Source organism: Equus caballus, chromosome 11, assembly GCF_041296265.1.
Source record: "Equus caballus isolate H_3958 breed thoroughbred chromosome 11, TB-T2T, whole genome shotgun sequence".
In the NCBI taxonomy this organism is placed as follows: Eukaryota; Metazoa; Chordata; class Mammalia; order Perissodactyla; family Equidae; genus Equus; species Equus caballus.
This window is the reverse complement of record NC_091694.1, coordinates 15566632-15590618: the sequence shown is the minus strand read 5'-3', so window position 1 is coordinate 15590618 and position 23987 is coordinate 15566632. Positions and strand designations below refer to the sequence as shown.

The following is a 23987-nucleotide window of genomic DNA, read 5'->3' as shown; positions in this document are numbered from 1 at the left end:
ACCAGCATTTGCATCAGTGGTTAAAATCAGTAGTAGGTAAAACTGCCGAAGCCTTAGCGTGAATCTAGACAGTGGAACTAACTGTTCTAGTCGTCATTATATTCTTCTCTGTAAGACCATTACAATTAAAAAAAAAAAAGCCAGCTTCACTTAAGAATATCTTTGATGAAACAGTAAAAATTATTATTTATTAAATCTTGACCCATATGTTACGTCTTTTTATTCTGCCTGACAAAATGGGAAGTACAAATAAAGCATTTCTGTTGCATACCAAAATATGATAGTTGTCTCAAGGAAAAGCACTTAGGTGTTTGAGTTGTGAGCTGAACTGGCTCCTTTTTTCCCCAGTGAAGCACCGTTTTCACTTGAGAAAATGAATGGCACTTCAGGGAAAACAATTGAAAGTGTTTATTGCCAATGATAGAAATTCAAACTTTCAAATAAAAATTCAAATCTGGGAGACATATTCACCACAGTGTGAGCTTGACAGCTTTCCAAACTTAAAGTCCGTTGTAATGAAATTAATAGTGAAAAACTGATTTTTTTGATATATGCTATGCAATGAAATGTGTCACCATTTGGATTATATGCGTAACTACTTCAAAGAACCAGCAATTTCAAATCACCAATGCTTGTTACAAAATTATGCATGAGTAAAGCCTCCATTCAAAGTACGTGATAGACCCATGGATTATAATGTTGTAATGGAATGTGCAAAATTCGTTAATATGGTTTCAGATTACACAATGAAAGTAACCTTTAAGAAATAACCACTTGTAGGGACGGCCTGGTGATATAGTAGTTAAGTTCACACACTCTGCTTCTCAGGTTGGGATCCAAGGCGCTAACCTAGCACTGCTTATCAAGCCACGCTGTGGTGTCATCCCACATGAAATAGCAGAAGATTGGCACAAATGTTAGCTCAGCAACAATCTTCCTCAAGCAAAAAGAGGAAGATTGGCAACAGATGTTAGCCAAAAAAGAAAGAAAGAAAGAACTGCTTGTCAAGTTTTAGTGTAATATCAAAGAAGAGTAAAACTCCACAAGAATCTGAAAATGATCTCTTCCGTTTTCCAACTATATATCTTTGTGAGGCCAGATTTTCTTTATGGGCTTCAATCAAAGCAACATACTGCAACAATTTGAATATAGTAGGAACTATTTTCTTTTAAGTCAGACATTAAAGAGATTTGTAAAAATGTAAAACAATATTATAAAATAAAGTTACTTTTTTATTAAATGTAAAGTATAACAGGTGTATTGTTATTTTTAAGTGAATAGATTAAAAATTTTTTTTACTTTTAATGTGGTAAATATCAATAGATATAACCCACATAAAGGAAAGCTCATTGTGTTTTTAAGTGCGTATAAAGGACACCTGAAACTAAAAAGTTTGATAACTATTGGTCTAGACTGGAGTATGGGTTATATCCAATTTTTCAAATGTTTCTTTTGCACAGATGCTACCACATAATGCTGTGGTATTTTATATGTGGCAGATGTGAAACTGATCTAGGAGGAAGCATCCATGATGAAGGGTGAAAATCCAATAAGGAAAAACACAAGTACTTGAAGTAGTCATCTAATAAAATGTTTGAGAGGGGCTGGCCCCGTGGTGGCCGAGTGGTTAAGTTTGCGCGCTCCGCTGCAGGCGGCCCAGTGTTTCGTTGGTTCGAATCCTGGGCGCGGACATGGCACTGCTCATCAGACCACGCTGAGGCAGCGTCCCACATGCCACAACTAGAAGGACCCACAACGAAGAATATACAACTATGTACCGGGGGGCTTTGGGGAGAAAAAGGAAATAATAAAATCTTAAAAAAAAAAAAAAAAAAAAAATGTTTGAGATACTTAACACAGCATTCCAACTTCATCATCATGCTGGGGTATCCCACACTTGGCCTAATATAATGGGCACTCTGCCAGGAGAGACCAGAAGTAAGGAAAGGATACTTCTGCCTATAAGTAGCTTTCTTCACATTAATTTTTTTTTGATACAAAAAGATTTGTGTGTAAAACAATTTACATATTTATTTGTAAAATATATAAACAAAGACAAAAATTCTTGCCTTCATGGAGCTTCCATTCCAGTAAAGAGTTAGAACTAAAGAAAATCGTATTACAGATTAGTGCAGCATTATGTCAGGAGCATAACAAAAGCTCCTGCCAATGATGCCAAAGGGAAACTTAAAACTTGCTTACTTTTTGTTGATAGTATCATAGAAAGATAATTAATTTCAGGCTGTACCCAAAATTATAAAATTTTTGACCACCTATCAAAGGCATAAATTCTCCTTAAAAAAATGTTTATTGTAGACAGACATATCTTGTCAAAAAGGGAATCATTTAGCCAAATTCATATGTGGTGTTATGTTTTGTATTCTTAGTACAGTAAGCTATGAAAAGCATAGCAGAAATGACTTTTTCCTTCTTTGGAATTGGAAATGCTTGACCATACATTTTTTAAAAGTTATGTAAACATTTCCATGTGTTTTAAAAAGAATGGAACTCCCTCTAAAGGCAGAGCTCTCCCCAAAGGAAATACTAGAAATGTTTTTAAATGTCTAGAGCTAGGTGAGCAGCTTACTTCAAAGCATATTTAAATGTTATAGGGTGCAATATTTAAAATACTTGTCTTCTGAGGCCTTTGGCATTGTAGAGTCTTTAGTCTACATCAAGGTTGTCAAATCTCAGGTCTCCTTAAGAATCTCTTTAAAAGTAGGTTGGTGTTTATATTGAAAATGGGAATAGGAAAAGGTACTGGCTGTATTTTGGGGATGTGTGTCACGAATAAGTGAATTCCTTTGTTCTCTCTAGCCGGTTCTGGCTTTATTTGTGTAATATTTGTAAAAGATTATTCCACATTAAAATCAAACTTACAGGATTGACTCTTGAATTCTAGACTAACTTTGAATAATTGGACCTGCAGATTGACTATCCACCATTTGAAAAAAATTTTTACAATGAACACGAAGAGATAACCAACCTCACCCCACAGCAGCTAATTGATCTCCGGCATAAACTCAATCTTCGGGTAAGTCAGCCATTAACCCAAATATTTTTGTATTAGTGTTAATTTTTCCAGAGTTAGTTTATTATTGCTTATCCAAACTAAAATAACCTTGAATTTCTTTTCTGATGGTTCCTGAACTGTCTTTGATAGAGTAATAATTATAGCCATTGGGCTCATGTGTCTTGATTTTATTGTTTTAGCCTTCCATCTATTTTAGGAGAAGATTGGGGTTTTTTTCGTTCTTGTGATATGTATGAATGCTGCATGTGTTCACTCAACTTTGTATGTTGTGTTAGAACAATAAGCCATGTGACCTTAAAATTAATCAGCAAGTGTTTCTGTAGTGAGTATGATGTGTTAAGAGCTATGGTGAGTGGGCTAGAGATGAAGGGTAGGAGTCCCCATCTTCAGAAAGAGGAGATAAGATTAATAGATGTGAACAATATGTGAAGTCTTAGAATATTTCAAAATTAAGATACACTTGCTTCTCAAGTTATATACAGCACACCTTTTTTTTGTAATTAGGGGAAGAAATTAACTCTTTTAAAAGTAATGCATGCACTAACTTCAGAATAATAGTGTAAATTGTCCACCAAAAAGTTTGGGTTGTACACATTGGCCACATTGTTTAGGGTGCTGCTAGATGTTAGTTAAGTGAAATACACAGGTAATACAGTGATGTCTACTCTGATGTAGACAACTCTCTGGCTTATGTCTGCCTTACCAGTTGCTATATGATGTTTGAACTTCTGTTTTCCAAGGGGGTGTGTGTGTGTGTGTGTGTGTGTACACGCACTTGTCTGTTTTCCAAGATGTCCGTCGTCCCGTTGTCCATCCCCCCCACCCTTAAGTGAAATCTTGATTAGAAATATCCACATCACTGGATAACATTGAAAGGTTACCTCTGTTAGAGTCAACATGGAGGTTATAAGCCCCATTCTTCTCTGAGTACAGTTCCAACAGTGCTTGACAGTTGCAGAACCATCACTAAGTAGGACATTAATTCTTCAGGCATAACTGAAAATGGAGATGATAGATAAATCTTTGTAATCAGTGGATATAGACATATCTTTATGGAGCTCATTTGCATTCTTCATTTTATCATGAGAGTAAATTTTATTTTTTTCTACCATCTGGTTAATAGTTATGCAAAATGGCAAAAAAAGAACATTAATGACTTTTTCCAATTCACTGTGCAATTTCTTTTTCTTATGAGAAAACTAATTTTGACTTGAGATTTCTAGGCTCTTAGTTGTTTTAAATCATATCACAATTATCTCAGGAATATTTATCATGGAGTTTTTTGTGTGAGGTTTTAGACTCATTATTATTTGAGTTTTACGTCTTCAAACAGTTTGTGCTTTTGGCTACAGACTTATGTTTTCACTTCTTCACACTCAAGCTAAATGCTAGATTTAGGTAAATATTGTTGAAGTTCCAGTGCTGTTTATTTTGAAATACAAGTCATTCCTGAGAGTTGTCTTTATTTCTAGGTCTCTGGTGCTGCACCTCCTAGACCAGGAAGTAGTTTTGCTCATTTTGGGTTTGATGAACAACTTATGCACCAGATTCGGAAATCTGAGTACACACAGCCCACTCCAATACAGTGCCAGGTAAGTAAAACGTAATGAAAGAAAAATGAAGTAGAATGATATTCAGTGGCTATATTTATTTTACAAACAAGTCAAAGCAGTAAAACAGTGTTTAGTGCAGAACTGTATTGACATGAATGAATGTCCAAATAGTTCCTCTGTGGCTTAATCTTCAACTTTTGCTTTAATTAAGGGGGGGAAAAAGACATACGTGAAATCCAAGAGTATTTTTGAAATCTTTAAAAATTAAAGAGCAAAAGTGATTTACCATTCTAAGAAGTTGCTAAAGGACTGGGAAATGTTCTTTTGTTTCTGATAAATGTCTTGAAAATATGATTTGAAGAACATAGTTTGTTAGGCCTAAACTTAAGAAAAAAGATTTCTTTGTGGACAATTGTGGCATTGTCAGTGACTAGGATTCCTTTGTCCATAACCTGAAAATTCTCATTTATAACTGAAAGTAATAGCTTATATTTCCCATTTAGGTATGTAATTTATTCATTTCTACATAGAAAATGAAAATTTTCTATATATGGATGAGATAGTCTATATCTTCTCAAGGGGACAAAATTTTTAGCAACCAACTTACATTGTAAATTGCAATTTTTCATTTTTATATTTCAAACAAAATGGAATCCTTCATATTTTGCAAATGGTGGCTGATCTACTTGAGGAGAATGATAGTATTATTTCTTACAAATCAAGAAGTTTATGGGAATGCCAAATATGTATCATTATTCCCTAGCCACTAGACATAGCCCAAGGTATTTTTGTTCCATTGGAAATGAATGTCATTAATAGCCTTTTACCCTTTCCCAGGATTTTCTTTAGTCCTTCTTTAAAATTGAAAGTTTAAAGTAGACGTACTTTTTCTCTCGCTAGGGTGTGCCCGTGGCATTAAGTGGTAGAGACATGATTGGTATTGCCAAAACAGGCAGTGGAAAAACTGCAGCCTTCATCTGGCCCATGTTGATTCATATTATGGACCAGAAGGAATTGGAACCAGGTGATGGACCGATTGCAGTGATTGTGTGTCCTACAAGGGAGCTTTGCCAGCAGGTATGTACTTTGTGTAGAGTATCCCCTTCCAAATGTGCACTAGCAAGGGACTCGCCAGTGAAGTGGGTAGAATTTCCAGAAAACTTTTCTTTTTAAATTGTGGTGAAATACACATAAAATTTACCATCTTAACCATTTTTAAGCATATAATGCAGTGGCGTTAAGTATTATTCACATTGTTTGCCCAGGAAAGTTTGGAAAATATTATATGTTTTCTATCTAACCAAATATACACTTGTCCCTAAAAACTGCTGTTTTAAGAGAAAAAAATATGATATGGGAATTGCTTGTATTGTAAGCTCCCAGTGTTTTCCCCTGGGTTAATTCATTTTGCTTAGTTGAAAGGCAATGTCAGGGTCAAGAAGAGAAGTGGAAAAAATAATCAAGACAAGATTTTAGATGGCCTTTTGAGATGTGATAGTGGTACTCTATTCATTTACTTTATTAATGAAATTGTGATTTTTAAAGGATTTTCTGACTTTTGATTTTCTATGACATCACATTCTGTGTGTTTTTCAAAACTCCCTTTTGGGTTGTGACAGAGGTATTGTTAGTGTCACAGTTTGTTAATATGTTATTATGTCAACAACTTTGTAGATCCATGCAGAATGTAAGCGGTTTGGGAAAGCATATAATCTTCGATCAGTGGCTGTGTATGGAGGAGGTAGCATGTGGGAGCAGGCCAAGGCCCTTCAGGAAGGGGCAGAAATTGTTGTGTGTACTCCCGTAAGTATGTCTTGCTTGGGTTTAGATGGTTTTTTAGCCTCTCTTGGTCTGGAAAAAACAGTTAGTTATTAGAGGGAATTCCCCCTTAAATGTGGTTAATTATTAGAGGGAGATCTCCCTAAAATGTGGTAAAGCAGTGTTGAGAATACTTTGCTGAATAATGGCCTGTGGCTTTCATTTAATATTGGTTGACTAAAATAGCAGTCCAATAAGATTTTCTGACATATAAATATCTACAAATTCCCCTCTATTTCAAATAGTTTTTCTTATGCTTTCTTAGGAAGTGGATCCGTGGTTACTGAGAGCATAAAGAATTAGAAAGATATTCAGAACATGGTCAGAATTGCCTAGAAGAATGTAGTCTAAACATTAAAACCCATCAATAAGGCTTTAAATTAGGTCATTTCAGAATCCTCACAAAAATAGTTCTGGCCATTTTCCTACAATTAATGTAAAGGAAGAATCTAATTGAGTTTTCAAAATTTGTACTCTCTGGGGCTCTGTGGTGCATAAAGTCTGAGGCTGTCAGACCAGTGTCTGTTATAGTCTAACTTGGGGGTATTAGCACTTTTTCCAGGAGCACAACTCCAGAAAGTTCTTGTAAATGCCTTTAATTGTACTTTTCATTTTCTGGATCTCATAGGGTCGACTGATTGATCATGTGAAGAAGAAAGCTACCAATCTCCAAAGAGTCTCTTACCTTGTGTTTGATGAAGCAGATCGAATGTTTGACATGGGATTTGGTATGCTGTGAATACACTTTCTTCTGTCTCTGTCCTCATGATATTAGTTTTTTCCATGTCTTTCTTGAGGTGTTTTTTTCTGCATGAGAGAAGCTAAAAATACTCCTGGATAGGGTTTGACTATAGAAATATAGGTAAGACTTAACTATTTTTAGGAGTTTTCTCAGGAAAAGTGTGTTAGCCTTGATTGGGTAGAGCACATGTGAAAGTGCCTTTGTATATAGGGGAAATATTTTCTCTATGCTGTGTTTTTATTCTTAAGCCTTTGATTATGGAGGGCAAGGTCTATGTTCTTAGGTAGGTGGATGTCATATCATTCAGGTTCCTTTGCTTCCCTGTCCTCCTTGACTTAACCAGCTGTGTGAAAATTCTAAATAACTATTTTTATTGATTGGAACACCACTGGGCCCAGCCCAGCTGGTGGAGGATAGATGTTTCTGAGTTTCATACTGAATGATAGGTCTAGGAGTTTCAAAATTTCCTTAATTCTTATAACCCTCTCATATGAAGATTTTTGCTAAAACGACTTTTTCCAGACATCCCAAACTATAGTACAGAGTTATAATAACTTTACTCTTCTGCTTCTTCCAGAGTACCAGGTGCGCTCCATAGCAAGTCATGTGCGTCCTGACAGACAGAGTACGTATGAATTCAGCAGTTTTATTAAGCCACCTTTGTACTTGGAATAAACACCTATTTATTTTATAAGCACTCATAGTTAACGACAGCATAAATGAGATGTATGTACTGGTAAGAACCGTAAAGGGGGAGGTAATGGCAGTTTATCTGAGTTGGACAGGACTTTAGAGATCATCAGATATGATTCATTCATTTATAATTTATAGATGATAAAACCAAGGCTGAGAATTAAAAGACTTCTCCCAATTTATACAGGCTTTTATCAGTGGGTAGAGGCAATGCACAGTGCCGATCTGCTGATTTGAAGTCAAGAGTCTTTTACTGAACTATGCTGACAGCCCCTCTCTTAACTAAAAATGTATAAAAGTAGAATAAGGGTAAATCTTTTTTCTTTAGTGAATCAATTTTTCAATTTAAAGTTCAATTGGATTTATTTAAACAATAATTTTGAATGTCAGTAGGAAACTTAGTGGGTATTTGGAAAGGAAATGATACTTTTTTACTTTACCTTTTAGCTCTCTTATTCAGTGCAACTTTTCGGAAAAAGATTGAAAAACTGGCCAGAGACATCCTGATTGACCCTATTCGTGTGGTGCAGGGAGATATTGGAGAGGTAACCCTAAGCAGGGCTGGATGGGACCCCAACAGGTTATTAGTCATATTGTGGAGACATGGAATTAATTTCTCATTACTGAGAGGAAAAAAATGTTATTGTATATCTAGGGATAAGGCAACATGTTTCAGATTTGTTTTAAAAAACACAAGAGGACAGAGGAAACAATATTGGCAAAATGTTGATAATTATTGAAGCTGGATGATGGCTACATGGGAGTTGATTATGTCCATTTCACTTTTTTTTAATATTTAAAATTTTTCCATAATAAAAAGTTAAAAAAGAAAAACTCTTTTGGGAAAAAAAAGGCAAGCTTTGCCTGGAAGACTACTGATCAGTTGGGATGGAACTGACATTTTAAATGATTGTGGGAGAAGGCCTGCACAGCATGGAGTAGGGTGACTTGAAAGGCATGGTGAAATGAGTTAAGGTTTTTTTCCTTACCTGTACATATGCCCTAGGTGGAAAATTTCTCTAAATTGTGATTTGGAATTCGTTGCTTGCCATGTTTATTATTAAAGTTCTATGCAGTTAGCATTTTGACATTGCCTGCTTTTCATTTTTGTGTGCCTTCTATGTGCATATATGAATTGTATGAGGAACAGTGAGTAGGAAGGACAGAAAAGGAACTTACTTTATGAGGAATCATCTGATAGGTATAAAGTATTACGAAGTATTGGGGCTTCCAAATTATTTAGGTCTGTGTACACATCTGGGGAGATGGAGAGCCCAGTGATTTGAGAAAGGGCATGAATTTTGAGCTGCACTTGACTTACTGAAGGAATGACCAGGGAAAAGAGGGATTGTTCAAGGTTCTTCTAGATGCAGATAGAAAATGTGATGTCTGGTCCTTGTTCCGGTGTACTGTGGCACAAATGTCACAGTCATTTGTTTCATTTCATCCTTTTCAGGCAAATGAAGATGTGACACAGATTGTTGAGATTCTCCATTCCGGGCCTAGTAAATGGAACTGGCTTACCCGGCGTCTGGTGGAATTTACCTCTTCAGGGAGTGTTCTCCTGTTTGTTACTAAAAAAGCCAATGCTGAAGAGCTAGCCAATAACCTTAAGCAGGAGGGTCATAATCTTGGGCTGCTCCATGGGGACATGGATCAGAGCGAAAGAAACAAGGTCATTTCAGACTTTAAGAAAAAGGACATCCCAGTCTTGGTGGCCACTGATGTTGCAGGTAGAGTATGAATTTCCCAAATAACCTTAGGTTCCTACATTGTAAGATTGCCTTGTTTTTCTATATAAGTCCTCTGATACTTGAACAGGCTGATCCAAGGCACTCTGCTGGCCTGGTGGGCCATGCCCAGCATAGTGATCACATCTTGGAGCTCCAGGTACCACTTCTCCCTTAATGGTTCTCTTTGAAAAAAACAATCTCTGCACTTGGAAGACACTTGAGAGAAAAAAACTGTTGAGGCGTTACATTATAGTCTGTGCCCTTGTTGTGTGTCTGAATATAATAGATATCTTACATTGATTATTTAGTTGGACATACTTCACTCAAGATCAGAAAATTTTTTGAAGTATAATTTTTGGCTTTGTTCTGCCGAGTTTTAATAGTTACCCTTAAAAACTGATATTTTTCTCCCAGAAATGGGATAATTTCTCAGCTTCAAGGCACATTTGATGCTGGTTTTAATTTTTTTATATATTCCTGATGCAAGAGAGAGGCTATGGCAGGTTATTGATAGCAGAAGATATATATCCCTTACACTAACTAGCTGGCCCAGCATCGTAGAATCTATGATAGTGGTATTTGTTCTAGAAGGGTAACTTACATCCCTGTATTTCAGCTCACCAAACCATGCACTTTGCCTAGGTAAGAGAAATGTGGGTTCTTAGAAAGTTAGCATTTTGCGTTACTTTGGTCTTTTGACTCCTGATGAAGAATAAAGGAATTTATTTTTTATTTCAGCCCGTGGTCTGGACATTCCTTCAATTAAGACTGTCATTAACTATGATGTGGCACGAGACATTGATACCCATACTCATAGGATTGGCCGCACAGGCCGAGCGGGTGAGAAAGGCGTGGCCTATACCTTGCTGACCCCCAAGGACAGCAATTTTGCTGGTGACCTTGTCCGGAACTTGGAAGGAGCCAATCAACATGTTTCTAAGGAACTCCTAGACCTGGCAATGCAGGTGAGGGGCTGGGCACACTTCAGATTTCTCTGGTTTGTAAAACTAAGTGAAGGGGGCCAGCCCCATGGCTGAGTGGTTAAGTTTGCGCGCTCTGCCTCGGCGGCCCCGGGTTTCACCAGTTCGAATCCTCAGCGCCCACATGGCTCCGCTCATCAGGCCGTGCTGAGGTGGCAACCCACATGCCACAACTAGAAGGACCCACAACTAAAATACACAACTATGTACCAGGGGACTTTGGGAAAAAAAGGAAAAATAAAATCTTAAAAAAAAAAAAACAACTAAGTGAAAAAAATTAAACAAGCCTGAGGCAGATAACATAGAAACATGACAAGAAAGGGGAGGAGTGGCAGCACTTATGAGGTACAGATTGTATTATAGGACATTAAAATTCATCTAATCTATTTTCTCATCCTCTCCTTTCAGCAACATCTGTGTTGAAAAACTATTTCTTTCTTTGTGCTAAAATCTGTCCTTCTGAAATTTCTATCTATTTGTCCCTTAGCACACTTGTGAGTAAATTTAATCTCAGAGTTGGCCACTATTCTCCTTACTGCCCTTCCCCAAAACAGTCTTCTCTTTTAGGGGCTCAAAATGCATGAAGTCTTAAAAACGATGTATTTAACTATTCGTCATAGACTTAGATCTCAGACCTTTGACACAGTGATTACCAATCCAAAACTGATGAGTGAGGCATCCTACCGAATTTGATCTTAAGTTGTCTTACTACATGCAGTCCCCAAATTATAAATGGGTTTAGGATACACATTCTGATAGTAGAGACTTACGTGTTTTTCAAATTCATAGGCCAGCCCACAAAACTGTTTTAATGCAGTTGTAGTGTGGTACTGCCCATCCTTCGGATCCTGGGAGTAAAGGACCTGCATTGCAGGAGAGAGAATAATGGTTCTTCCTTTTCCTGGGTAGGAGAGCCAATCTTAAACTCAGTTTTTGAACAAGATACATTTTGTCTTTGGCATTTTTTATGTCTCTTTTTGTGCCTCAGTTTCCTATTCTCTCAGACTGTGATGAGCTTCCCTGATCAGCACCTTTCTCAAGCCTGTCCTACTCTCAAATACCTTACTTTGTTAGTGTGTGATTGCCAGATAAAGCTCTAGTCTCCCCCAGAGACATTTGCATTCTGAAGAGAATGTGAATAAATGTGATGAGTAGTATTGTAGCAGTGATGAAGTTCAGTGAAAACTTTTAGGCTTTATGGGTAAGTAGAATTTTCAGTTACATGCCTATCAGTCCTGGACATCTACCCCTAGAGTCAGTTAAACCTCACTTCACACAGCCTTTTTCCTTCACTTCTGAATCCACCAATTCTTTAAAAGCTCCAAATTTTTATGTCCAGTGGTGTGTATAGATTGAGAAAATAGAAGATAAATTCATTTTCCTCAAGGAAGTTAGAAGTGGCCAGAGTAACTGCTCTACGTTTGAAGCTTATTTAATCACTTTCCTCTCTGGAAGCCCTGAAGGAAGGAGCGTAAAGGAAGCCTTCCATAAGGATCTAAGCCTCCTGACAAATTTGGTGGATTAAACTACTAAAAAGAAGCTCATCTGTGGTTCTTGTGAACAGCTCTTCCCTTGCCATAAATACGTTGGCTAAAGATGAAGCAAAAGGTTCTTTCCTCCCACGTAGTGTCTTTTTTGATCTTATACTCTTCCTCTGGCTGCCTCTTCCTCCCTTGGCTTAACCTTGACTTGTGTTCAATGCAGAATGCCTGGTTTCGGAAATCCCGTTTCAAAGGAGGGAAAGGCAAAAAGCTAAACATTGGCGGAGGAGGCCTAGGCTACAGGGAGCGGCCTGGCCTAGGCTCTGAGAACACGGTGAGTCGAGACTACGGTAGTGCCCTTAGGGCTGGTCTTGAGTCCTGTATGACTTTAGGATTATTCTTGTCTACCTAAGAAAGGCTCAGTGAGTTCAGAACCCTGTCTAGAAGGGAACTTGTGTTTAATCTGATTTGAATCAATACAATGGCTGGTTCTTAATGTTACCATTTTCTGTTGAAGAAGCACCTATGTGTACTTGGCTGACTAGGCATGCTCAGGAAGTCAGTCTAGATTAGCAATAGTTCTCAAGTGGTGGTCCCTTGACCAGCAGCAAATGTAAACTCATGCTCCACCCAGACCTAGTGAATGAGAAACTGGAGGTGGGGGCCCAGCAGTGTGTTTTTACAAGCCCTCTATCACTGGCGTAGAGCCTGCTGCCGGGAAGACATTGCCATAGGGTCGCTCTGTAAACTGTAGCTATGTCTTGTAACTAAACTCAGGAATGATTCCTAGAATCTGGGAAATTGCATCAGAGAAAGACAAGAGCTAGCTTTTCTCACAGACAAGGTAACAAAAGCTCCCCCTGACTGGCTTTCTTAACTGCCCGTTTCTTGTCACTTTGCTTCCTAAGCCAAGGAAGAAAGCTGCCAGCCTACATTTCTGGAGCATTTTAGTTAACTTGATGTCTTTGATAAATAAATAATCTGTTCCCACATGACAGTAATGATGATGATGGTGGTGATGCAGATGATGCAGATAGCTATCGCTAACATTGAGCACTTAATGGGTGGCAGGGCTGTTCCAAGCCATCTTGCAATATTCCAAGCAGTTTTCACTTAGTCTTCACAACCACTCAGTGAGAGTAAGTAACAGATAATAAAACTGAGGCACCCAAGGTTATATGCTGGTAAGTGTTGAAGCTGAGGTTCACACTCTTAAGGGTCTGGATTCAGAGCCTGAAGAGTCATGCGTGTGCTCTACTGCCTTGTGGCCTTTTCATCTTTAACATAATTTTTATGTTTATGTGCATAAATAATAACACATGATTAGCTTTGGGCATAATCTGACCTCATTGCTGATTTTTAGGGTTAATTCCTAGAAATAGGATTACTGGGTTGAAAGGCATAAGCACTTTTAAATGATTCAACATTACTGCACCTTTTATCACAAAACATAAGTAACTTTCTAAAAATATCCCATTGCCATTGTAGCTCCCATGTCATTTTTCAGTATATTAACGCCCAGTCTGTGGCAGTGGGCTTTCTTACCTATTCTTCCATCCTAATGGATGTTTATTTTTTAGGACCGAGGAAATAACAACAATGTAATGAGCAATTACGAAGCCTACAAGCCCTCCACAGGAGCCATGGGAGATCGGCTGACGGCAATGAAAGCAGCTTTCCAGGTCTGAAATTAAGCATTTAGCTAAAAGCTTTCAACAGTAACTCCTGGGCAGTGATGAGGGGCCTGGTCTTCCTGAAATGGTAGCTGGGCTTGTGGGCTCAATGCTGGATTTAGGGTCTTTTCACTGCTTTCCATTTTGAATATAAATTTAAGTGTAGCTTACCTAGAAATGCCAGGTGTAGAGGATAGAGAAACCCCTCTTTGCTGGTTATCTACTTCAGTCACACCCAGAGCCCAGGACCATTGTACTACAGCAGGATTTGTACTGCAGCAGGATTTGTACTGCAGCAGGATTTGTAGTGCAGCAGGATTGGTGTTCCCTCCCAGCCTCGACAGCCTACAGTGTTGCCCACCTCCAAGGCTACTGTAATCTGGTTGAGAGCAACTGCCCTTTTTTGGCTAAGTCAGGTTTGTAATAGTATCTTGTGTGAACTCTGAACCTATCTTTCCTCTGCATCTACCCCTCCAGTGAGCTACCTGGCATCCAGTTAACTAGATGGGCCTTAATTTACACATTTTATCTGTCTCCAGACTGATGTTTCAGTTAAGTCCCAAGATTTAAGTCTTTTTCATTAATAGAAGAACACAGAAACCATAGGATTGTGGGGCCATCAGGAGGCTAAAGTCAAAGTGCCAAGATAGCATAGAGTTTCTGTATACTTTATCATTGCCAAGGTTATATATTCAAGTTTCTTGAACTTAACTATCTTACCTACTCCTATTGTCTCTTTCTCTTTTAGTCACAGTACAAGAGTCACTTTGTTGCTGCTAGCTTAAGCAACCAGAAGGCTGGAAGCTCTGCTGCTGGGGCAAGTGGATGGACTAGTGCAGGGAGCTTGAATTCTGTTCCAACAAATTCAGCCCAACAGGGCCATAACAGTCCTGACAGCCCCATTGTCAGTGCCGCCAAGGGCATCCCAGGCTTTGGCAATACTGGGAACCTCAGCAGTGCCCCAGTGACCTACCCTTCTACTGGAGTCCAGGGAGTCAACAACACAGCTTCAGGGAATAACAGCCGAGAAGGGATTGGGGGTGGCAATGGGAAAAGAGAGAGATATACTGAGAACCGGGGTGGCAGCCGTCACAGTCATGGAGAGAGTGGCAATCGGCATGGCGATAGCCCACGTCATGGAGATGGTGGTCGCCATGGAGATGGATACCGCTACCCAGAAAGCGGCAGCCGTCACGCTGATGGCCATCGTCATGGGGAAAACAGGCATGGAGGAGGTGGAGGCCGACATGGGGAGAGCCGAGCTGCAAATGATGGTCGGAATGGTGAGAGCAGGAAAGAAGGTTGTAACCGTGAGAGCAAGATGGACCCCAAAGTGGACAGCAGCAAGATGGACAAGATGGACAGCAAGACAGATAAGACAGCTGATGGTTTCGCTGTCCCTGAGCCACCCAAGCGCAAGAAAAGTCGGTGGGACAGTTAGAGGGTACGTGCTGAAGTGTGAAGTTGATTGTCTTTAATTTTATTTTTAGAAAGATTTTTGGTAACTAGGTGTCTCAGGGCTGGGTTGGGGCCCAAGGTGGAAGGACCCCCTGCCCTTAGTGGATGGCTGGAGCTTTGGAGACATTACCCCTTCTTCTCGATCATTTTTCGGATGTTTTCTTGGGAAGCTGCTCTGGTTCTTGGGAGTGGTGAGAGCTGGGAAGCTTCTCTTGTTTGGCTCTGGGTGAGTTGTCATGAGGTCAGTTGAGGATACCTTGGAAGAAAGGGCCTTGTAGGGCACAGAACTCACTCTAGGTTTCTATTATATGTAGTGTGTATTTTTTACTAAAATGTCATCTTATAAACATCTACAAATAAAATTTTTCTTAGCTTGTGGCCAGGCAGTCCCCTTTTTAGGAGCTGGCTTCTGCAAACCCAGTCCATTGAGGTGTTAGGTATGTTTGGGAAGCACTTTGGTGCTTCCAAACATTTGCAGAGAAGGGAGGTGTCTGATTCTAAGTGGGAGCTGATGCCCAGGTTCCCCAGCCAGGTTTGTATCCAAGCCCTGAGATAGGAAGCAGCAGCCTGCCAGAGCCAGAGCTGCTATGATTGAAGGGGAAAAGATGATCCTGGAAACAGGATGGTTCCAGGTCTGAAGTGTTGCTAAATTTAAAATTATAAAACAAAAACCCAGCAACAGCTTTTAAAGTGTCTTCTATTTCATTGTGTTTTTTTAACTTGCTACAATGGTAGAAAAAATCTTTTGCTGAAATGATTTTGATGATTTTTGTTCTATCTTGTTTATAAAAGGAAAAGAAATATACATACTTCGAATTTTGTGACTTTGTGAAGGTTTCTTTAAGATGTGCATTCCTTTCTGCTTGCTCTAGTAAATGTTTTACTACTGGGACCTGTGGATTGTTTGTTATTTCTACTTCACAATGAGTCAGTACATGTTAAATATGATTTAGAACACTGCAGCACATGGGCGACACCCCAATGTTTTTTGAGTACCACTTATGGGAACTGTCGGAAAAGACATCTATCATCGTGGTTTTATTCACGACAGTGGAAGAGAATGGGGGAAGACTTGAGAGTTCCACTTGTCCAGGAATAGACTCTAAGAAATGCCACCCCAACACTGAATTTCCCCTTAGGACTTTTCATCCAGTACCCCACATTCTTCACAGAAGGGTTGTGGGTCTGTTACAGCACCACCAGGACATTTCAGCAATGCTTTAGCAAGAGACCTCTCCTTTAAGCCAGGAGGATGTGCTCACCACTCAGGATCAACATGAGAGTTCTAGGCACCCCACCTCACTGTCTTTTCAGACAACTGTGATGCAAGGAAATGTAGGGCTGATACCACGGAGGCTGGAGTAAGCGGCACTGAATCACTCCTCCTCGTCCTTACACTGTCTTCTCAGAGGCTCTAGTGGTTCTGCTCACTTGCGCCTGTGTTTTTGCTTCTGCTTCTGCTCTTTCCGTTGCTGTGCTCTTTGGTCCTTCTTCATCCTTGAATCCACCACTTTGAAATGACCTCTGACTCCAGCTGGCCGGCGCACTTTTCGGCCCACACCTTTTTTGGCTACAACATAGGTGACTTGGCGTTTCTCCTTGCCAAGCCCAGCCTTCTTGTAGAGACTGTAAATAGAAGAAACAGGTTAGAGGCTTTCTGCCACTCTTCAACCCCACATACTTTTGTGGGTGACCTCCCTCCCTTACCTTCGAAGCTGTGCCACTTTCTCTCGTTCCGAGATGTCCACCGTGTTCACCACAGCTTCTGCCTTCTTCTTGGTTTGCTCCAGCTTCTTCAGCATCTGTTTGGGAACCTCAGTCAGGCTGACCCCTTCCCCACCCTCGCGCCACTGATCCCTAATCTCAGGCAGCCCCACTTCTTACCCTCCGTTTCTTTCTGGCCTTGGCCTCAGCCACTTTCTTGATGGGACGTGCATTGATTTCCCGCCAGCGTTTCCGGTAACGCTCCACCTCCTTCTTGTCAATAGGCAATTGCCGTATCCTGTGCTGCTTTTCCTCCTGCACAAACCACTCTGGAAGCTCCCCCTCATCCTCATTAAATGCATACCTAGGTGGAGAGGACATCAGCCCCAATGACTATTCCAGGCTTTCTAAAGAAGAAATCACTGACTACCCACCCACCCTGGAACACTTCTCATGATTTTCTGGCCCCCTTACCGATTAAAGGAGTTATCTATGAGGTCTCTCTTGGCTTTTTTGGAAGAGGCAATAATAGCACCTAAAGCAAGGCCTTCAGGGTCCAGTATCCGATGTTTCACTAGAGAGAGAAGGAGAAAAGTCAAAGCTCAATTCCCAACACTGAAACTTCCATTGTTTCTTCCCATTCCACTAGGTACAGAGCTCTCACCTGGGTCCTCTATAGGCACTATCTCAAACCCATCATCATCTTGTGACTCAGGCCTACGGCTTCGCTTCTTACTGCAGTGTGGTTTCCAACTGTGGAAGAGGGGAGGACTGTGCATGGGTTTCTCCATTCCCCACACCACTCAGACCCATGCCCGCCTCACCACAACCCTGGTTCCTATTTAAAACTGCTTGGGGAAGTTCCAGAAATCCTCTCACCCAGGCTATCTTGCAGACCACTTAGATCAGAATCATGAGTAGTTTTAAAGCTCTCCATCTACAGCCAAGGTTGAAAACTCCCAACTTAGAAAGAAATGGTTAGAACTATTGCTTCCTTTTCATCCCTTCTCCCATCAGATGCAACCACTCACCTCTCTTCATCCTCACTGCTACTGCTGTCACTGTCTGAGCTGCCATCTCTTTTTTCTTCTCCAGGGCCAGTGGCAGCCTCTGTCCCTGAAGGAGCCTCTGCCCCCTTAGCAGCCTCATCCCGGCACTGGGGAGGTTTTCTCTCAGTCTTCAAACTGGAAGGTGATGGTGGCTGTCCCTTCCGGCGGCTCTCGTACAACAGCTGGGCTTGACTGATCTCTAGGGCCTCATCAGCATCATCCTCAATTCCACTGAAGCCATCCTGTGACAGGGGGAGTCTTCAGCCACCCTTCTCCCAGGGAATGCCACTTCCCTGTCTGTCTGGGCCTCCAGCCTCTTACCTTTGAGAACCACAGGTTGGCCTGTTCTTCCTGCAGGACTGCCTTTTCCTCCAGTGGCACCAGCAGTGGATTCTCTTCTTCCTCCTCTTCTTTTTCATCATCTTCTACTTTAGCAAATTGTACACTGTAAACCCAAGGAACATGGTTGGAAGGTCAGTGCCGTGGAGGACTTGCTCTCCCTACTCCCTCTGGCAATACCTGCCACCTTCTCTGCTTCAGAACTCGAGCTGAGAGTGTCAGCATTCCCTCCTGCACACACCCCCCTTACCGCTTTTGGTCCCTTAGCCTCTGAGGTCTTCCAACTCCTGCTAGCTCCTCTGGATCCAGGTCACTATCCAGAGAGGCACTGTCATCCTCAACATCTGATACATAGATGTCATCTCTTGGCAGATCTGTCAGAAACGTGTCTGCAGCGCTCATATCCCCTGCTGTTACCTTCTCTAACAACTGAGATTTGACAGAGAAACAAGTCAGAGGTACTTAAAGAAACATAGGCTTTTTGTTCTTTGTCTATTAACTTAGTTTATCCTCAGCAACTAGGAAATACACTGTGACAAATACGTTATCTCTTTTTACAGGCAGGGAAGTAATGGGTCTAAGTATTTAAAACATCCCATTCTAGGCTGGGTCACTGATCTATCCCATTCAGCTGTCTCGTCTTCAGTGGGAGCAGAAATAGGTTTACAGGAAAGGATCCTACGGCCTATAAAATGTCATAACTTAAAATGTTCTTAATAAAACGTTGGGGGGCCGGCCGGTGGCACAGCGGTGAAGCACGCACATTCCGCTTTGGTGGCCTAGGGTTCGCTGGTTCAGATCCTGGGTGTGGACGTGTCACTGCTTGGCATGCCATGCTGTGGTAAGGCATCCCACATATAAAGTGGAGGAAGATGGGCATGGATGTTAGCTCAGGGCCAGTCTTCCTCAGCAAAAAGAGGCAGATTGGCAGTAGTTAGCTCAGGGCTAATCTTCCTCAAGAAAAAAAAAAAGTTGGTGTTTCTTAAAAAATTAGAAGACACCTCATCAGCTTCTGAGAATACAAGCTACAAATTTGTTTCCACTGAATAAAGGCGCCCAGGCGACATACACCTAACAGGGAGAATAGTTTCACTTATAAACCAATCATGAGCCTCAAAAATCTTATTTTCCTCATGGCAAAGATAGCTACTATTTCTTGAGTGTTTATCACATACCAGGGATTACACCTAACCATTTTTTTTTCCCTCCCAAAAACCCTTGTAGGTAGGTTCTATTATTCTTTTATACAGACAAGGAATGGATAAGTGGTAGTCTGCTCCAGGACTACCCTGCTCCACTGCCTCTCCTGTACAAGATGACCTGGTTTTCCATTCCCACACAAGAGCAACAAGAGCTCATTTTGTTTGTGACGCTCCTTTTATCAGGAAAAGCAAGTTCTTCAGTATTTTGGCAGAAAGCACCATCCAGTAGGCTAGTGTAGCAAAGTGCTAACTTGACTGCAGTGAGCAGAAGAATGCTGTTCCCCTCTCAGGGAAACCCTCCATCACTCATGCTAGTGACCCAGGTACCCTGGCTGTGTCTTCTATAACCTAAGCTTCTTGCAAAGAGTACCTCTTGAATATAATCTAGTTCTACAAGAATAAGTCTATGTTTAGTCATAAATCTTCCTAGTTACATCATCACAGGCATATGTTCCTTCCAGGCCTTTGAGACACGAGGCTCTTGTTTTTTCCTCAACAGTCTCCCCTCATCAAGTCATTTTACAGGTGAGGACAACCATGAGCCAAGATCATTCAGCACACTTAAAAAAAAAAAGACATCGAGTGCCCCACCCACCCCCGCCAAATACCCATACAGATCCTCCTATCTCCGCCTGCCCCAGTCCCGCGTCACCTGGTGACCCCGAATGGTGCGTAGGGAGAACATGCCAGTCTCCCCCTCATCTGCGATGGAAACCCCAGGCAGATCCATCTTCAGCTCCACACGTTCCCGTTGCTTTCTCTGCTCACGCAGCAGCTGCTTCTTCTTCCTGAGGGAATGAGTTGAGGGATTAAACCTACCCACCTCTGAAGATTCCCTATCCATGCCTTCATTCTCTTCCCCCATCTTCGCACACTGAGGAACTCTGTAGTGGGGTTCCCCAAGCTCCTCCCCTGCTCCCCTCACCTCTTTAATTCTGCCACCTCCTGGGCCTTCATCTCTGCCAGGGTTCGGTTCAGTTGTTCCTCCTCCTCCTCCTCCTTAGAGGGCTGCCTCACGGTCCTGGCTGTTGACTCCTCTTCATTACCTTCTTCCTCTTCCTCTCCTGAGCTGAGGCTGACAAAACAGTCCAAGGAATCTGGTTATTTCCCCAGATGCTTCCCCTCAACACCTAGCCAACACCTACCTTGGTTTAGTTCTCTTCTCACCTGATGTCCAGTGCCTTTGCTTGCTCTTTCAGCTTCTTGGCCACATATCGCCGAAGCTTCGTTCTCCAGTTCAGTAGGGACCTGACCCAGAAATACCATTACTGACCTTACAGCCTCCCTTTGTCCCTGCCCCTTCCTCTGTTTTAGGTCCACACTCCAAATTTCACTCTTGAGCCACATAAATCCTAGGGCTCAGGCCTCCATCCCAAACCTCTAACACAGCGGCATCCTGTTCCCAGAGATCCAACATTATGGCCTTGAAAGGCCTTTCCCTGCCTTTAGGGCTCTTAGCACCTACACTCGCTCCCACCACATACCTAAGCTCCTTGCGCCCCAGCACTTTGATGTCCTGACAGCACACCCGTATGTCCTCAGTGGTAGCTGGATGCTGTGCCAACTCTTCATCATCTAGCGAGATCTGTTTGGGAGCAGAGAAAGGAGTCAGGAGAGATTCTCAGGCCATGTTTCTGGGACTCTTACACCCCTCAAGTTTGAGGACTTACCTCACTGGCTTTGGAGAGGAAGTCAACAGGGTTAGCAGCTCGGAGGAAGTCAGTGACTGAGGTACGGTGATAGAGAGTGAGGTCGCCCTCGGCATAGCCCTCAGCCTTAGGGAGGAAGATAAAGAAGGTTGAGCAGTCCCTTCTGGGGTGTCTATACAACCCACCAGGCCCAGCCTCCCCATAGTTCTAGGACCTGAGGGTGGCCCCATTCTCCAAACACACCTTTGGCTTCTTCTTAGTAACCAGCTCAGTAACAGTCTTTGTCTGAACTTCAACCTCCTTAAAGGCAAATTTGGGGTCAAAGAATTTACTGTCAACCTTGTCAGGAGCCAGGAATCCTAAGATGATAGAACATATGAGAAAGTGTGCTTTGATAACTGAGAGATGAAGTAAAGAGAAAGAAGTGATGCCCACCTTGGCAGACTACAAAGATCTCTGCAGATTCATGGCGGGAGGCTTGGGGCTTGGTGGCCTGGACACGGCGGAACAGCTGCTGGAAGATCCACAGTAGGGGCTGATAGTCACGGGAACGGAAAACCTTTGTGATGAAGCAGCCACCACGGGCCAGGAAATCACAAGCCAAACGCAGAGCCATCAATGTCAAATGGGCTATGGGAGAGAGAGAGTTAGCTGAGGACCTCTGCAGCCTGAGAAGTCATGCCCACCTCCGCCTCCACCCTTTTTCCACTCCCCTCACTCCCAGCACCTTGCGAGTAAGCATCATAGACCCAGCTAGCCCCAACGTTGGGGGCCCCATCATTGAGCACAACATCAACTTTCCAGGTCTTCAGCTCCTTCCTCAGGGCCTACAAAGAAAAAGGATAATGGCAAGAGAAACGCAGGAATGGCTATGAATGGAGTCCTTGGTACAGCCATGTGTCCACTCAGTCATTTGCTGAGTGCTCACCAGGGGCCAAATCCTGTGCCAAGCACAAAGGATACAATGATAAAAACAACATGTCTCTGTCTTCACAGAACTTACAGCCTACTAGTGAGCCCACTAGAAAGGACTTCACTGAAATCTCTGCACTTCTTCCAATTCCAAACACTTCATTCCTGACTAAATAAAGGCTGGAGTGGAGAGGCTGGCGCCGTGGCTGAGTGGTTAAGTTCGCGCGCTCCGCTTCAGCAACCCAGGGTTTTGCCACTTTGAATCCTGGGCGCGGACATGGCAGGGCTCATCAGGCCATGCTGAGGTGGCATCCCACACGCCACAACTAAAGGACCCACAACTAAAAATACACAACTATGTACCAGGGAGCTTTGGGACAAAAAGGAAAAATAAAATCTTAAAAAAAAAATTTAAAAAAGGCTGCCAGCGGACACTAGGCCTATCCCGGCCTTGTTAGAGGTCTTTTGTAGGCACTGCTCAAAGTATGGTAAAGAGAAAATCTTGCCTTCAGGGGATGTGGGGTGGGAAGAGGGATGGCTAGGCATGTTTACATAAGGGACAGGGAGAGATTCCTATTACCTGCCGACAGCGTTCTGTTGTGATGTCCTCCTGGAGTGTCACCACATTCGGAAGAGGCTTGATTGGAACCAGGTCCACTCCTGGAAGAAATCAGGTCAGACTATTTGAAAAGGCTGCTTCAAGCAGGGAGGAACGAAACGTAGAACAGTCAGTAGCTCACACTCCCACCACCTAAAACACCCAGGAGAGCCTCCTGTCACTCACCCACAATAAGGCTGGATACTGGCATAAACTTGGCAGCCACCTGCAGCCTATAAAAGAGAAATAACGATTGAAATACCCAGGACTGTTCCTTCCCCTCCCTTGGCAATGAAATCTCTCACCCCCAGTGTTAGGGGCCCATGACAAATGCACTGGCCATAGAATGTCACACGTACACGTTCCAAACCTTTCCTCTGCAGTCTATGTTCTGAAGAATAGAAAAATTTAAGGTTGGTATTACCACCCCTCCAACCTCTCCCCCAACTCAGACATTCAAGGCCGGAACCCAGAAAGCTGCCATCAATAGCGACAGGTGCCAGGTGTTACGTACCATCCCCCTGGCGCAGCACACAGGTCCAGCAAGGCTCGAGCTTTCTGCAGGAACTGAAAGCGGCGATTCAGCTGGATCAGCTTGAAAGCAGAGCGGGAACGGTAACCTGGGAGCCGCGACAAAATAATAAAGTCCGCGGAGCGCTCTGCCTACGGGATTTCTGCAGCCTCGCAACCCAACCCACCAACCCTTATGCCGAAGAGAAACTCAATACTCCGAAAGAGCGGTGGACCGGCCAGGACCGCTCGCTCGCTCGCTCGCAGACAGCGCGAACCGTGACTCACCGGTCTCCTTTGCCAAGTGATAGAATTTGTCCCGCCGACTCTTCCCGACTTTACCCTTCTTGCCCATGGTGGAACCGGGGAGTGTCACTCAATCTGGGGAGAAAGCAGGAATTGGAACGCCTCTTCCTGGAGCACTAGACTCTGCTTTCCGTTCCCCACCTGCCTTAGCAACCACACTCTGCGCCTTATCCCACACCACTCCACCACACACCACTCACCCCGACCCAGCGCGGTTTTCTCCCCTCGTTGGAGCGGCACATGTAACAGCAAACGTACTTCCGCTTCCGCTTGCGTCGCTTGCGTCCCAGACTCCAAATTTTCCGCCATTTATACAAGTTCCTGTATAAATCCTTTGTTCCCACATCTTAAAAGCTGGAAACTGGGAAAAGGAGAGAAGACTACTTGGACTAAAACTGAGTTTCTAGAGAGTAACACTTAGGGGTTCTGTGCCCTTTTCATCATCTCCCAAAGCGCCTGGCCTCGCGGACCCCCTCCCATCATGTCCCATATTATCTGTTGTCGTCTCTCCACACACTCCGCCCCTTGACCCGGAACTTTTCTCCCGCGTCTT

General features: G+C 42.4%; 2 protein-coding genes across 7 annotated transcripts in view; one reads left to right on the top strand and one right to left on the bottom strand.

The window, feature by feature from the left end:
• The window catches only part of DDX42 (DEAD-box helicase 42), a 38011-nt gene extending 21954 nt beyond the window's left edge, over positions 1-16057 (top strand). For all 5 annotated transcript variants that reach the window (XM_023652222.2, XM_001501001.7, XM_070227053.1 and 2 more), the window contains 12 exons: positions 2930-3034; positions 4507-4626; positions 5488-5664; positions 6262-6390; positions 7034-7133; positions 7725-7772; positions 8288-8385; positions 9297-9573; positions 10312-10538; positions 12258-12368; positions 13615-13716; positions 14456-16057. In XM_023652222.2, coding sequence (XP_023507990.1) covers positions 2930-3034; positions 4507-4626; positions 5488-5664; positions 6262-6390; positions 7034-7133; positions 7725-7772; positions 8288-8385; positions 9297-9573; positions 10312-10538; positions 12258-12368; positions 13615-13716; positions 14456-15148 — 2187 coding nt within the window. In that variant the 3' untranslated portion in view covers positions 15149-16057. The remainder of the gene's footprint in view (positions 1-2929; positions 3035-4506; positions 4627-5487; positions 5665-6261; positions 6391-7033; positions 7134-7724; positions 7773-8287; positions 8386-9296; positions 9574-10311; positions 10539-12257; positions 12369-13614; positions 13717-14455) is intronic.
• Positions 16058-16188: 131 nt separating this feature from the next.
• Positions 16189-23972, bottom strand: FTSJ3 (FtsJ RNA 2'-O-methyltransferase 3). Of its 2 annotated transcripts, none has more exons than XM_005597276.4 (21): positions 23635-23972; positions 23417-23509; positions 23133-23238; positions 22805-22851; positions 22601-22680; positions 21836-21935; positions 21544-21738; positions 21352-21467; positions 21130-21234; positions 20944-21044; positions 20627-20707; positions 20385-20534; positions 20112-20247; positions 18508-18686; positions 18240-18363; positions 17901-18160; positions 17534-17622; positions 17344-17443; positions 17050-17233; positions 16873-16967; positions 16189-16791 (listed from the first exon to the last, which is right to left on the bottom strand). In XM_005597276.4, the coding sequence occupies exons 2-21, from the start codon at positions 23481-23483 to the stop codon at positions 16593-16595; spliced, it is 2514 nt and encodes an 837-aa protein (XP_005597333.2). In that variant the 5' UTR covers positions 23484-23509; positions 23635-23972; the 3' UTR covers positions 16189-16592. The 2 variants fall into 2 exon arrangements, with proteins under 2 accessions (XP_005597333.2, XP_005597334.2); XM_005597277.4 differs by having other exon boundaries at positions 23693-23969.
• Positions 23973-23987: the final 15 nt, after the last annotated feature.

What these genes read in the sequence shown, in the direction of transcription:
- FTSJ3 (XM_005597276.4), bottom strand. Translation starts at nt 23,483, where the DNA reads ATGGGCAAGAAGGGTAAAGTCGGGAAGAGTCGGCGGGACAAATTCTAT. An exon ending in TCACTTGGCAAAGGAGACCG is followed by an intron (nt 23,239 to 23,416) that starts GTGAGTCACGGT and finishes CGCGGCTCCCAG; the next exon opens with GTTACCGTTCCCGCTCTGCT. An exon ending in AGGCTAAGGGACCAAAAGCG is followed by an intron (nt 18,364 to 18,507) that starts GTAAGGGGGGTG and finishes TTGGGTTTACAG; the next exon opens with TGTACAATTTGCTAAAGTAG.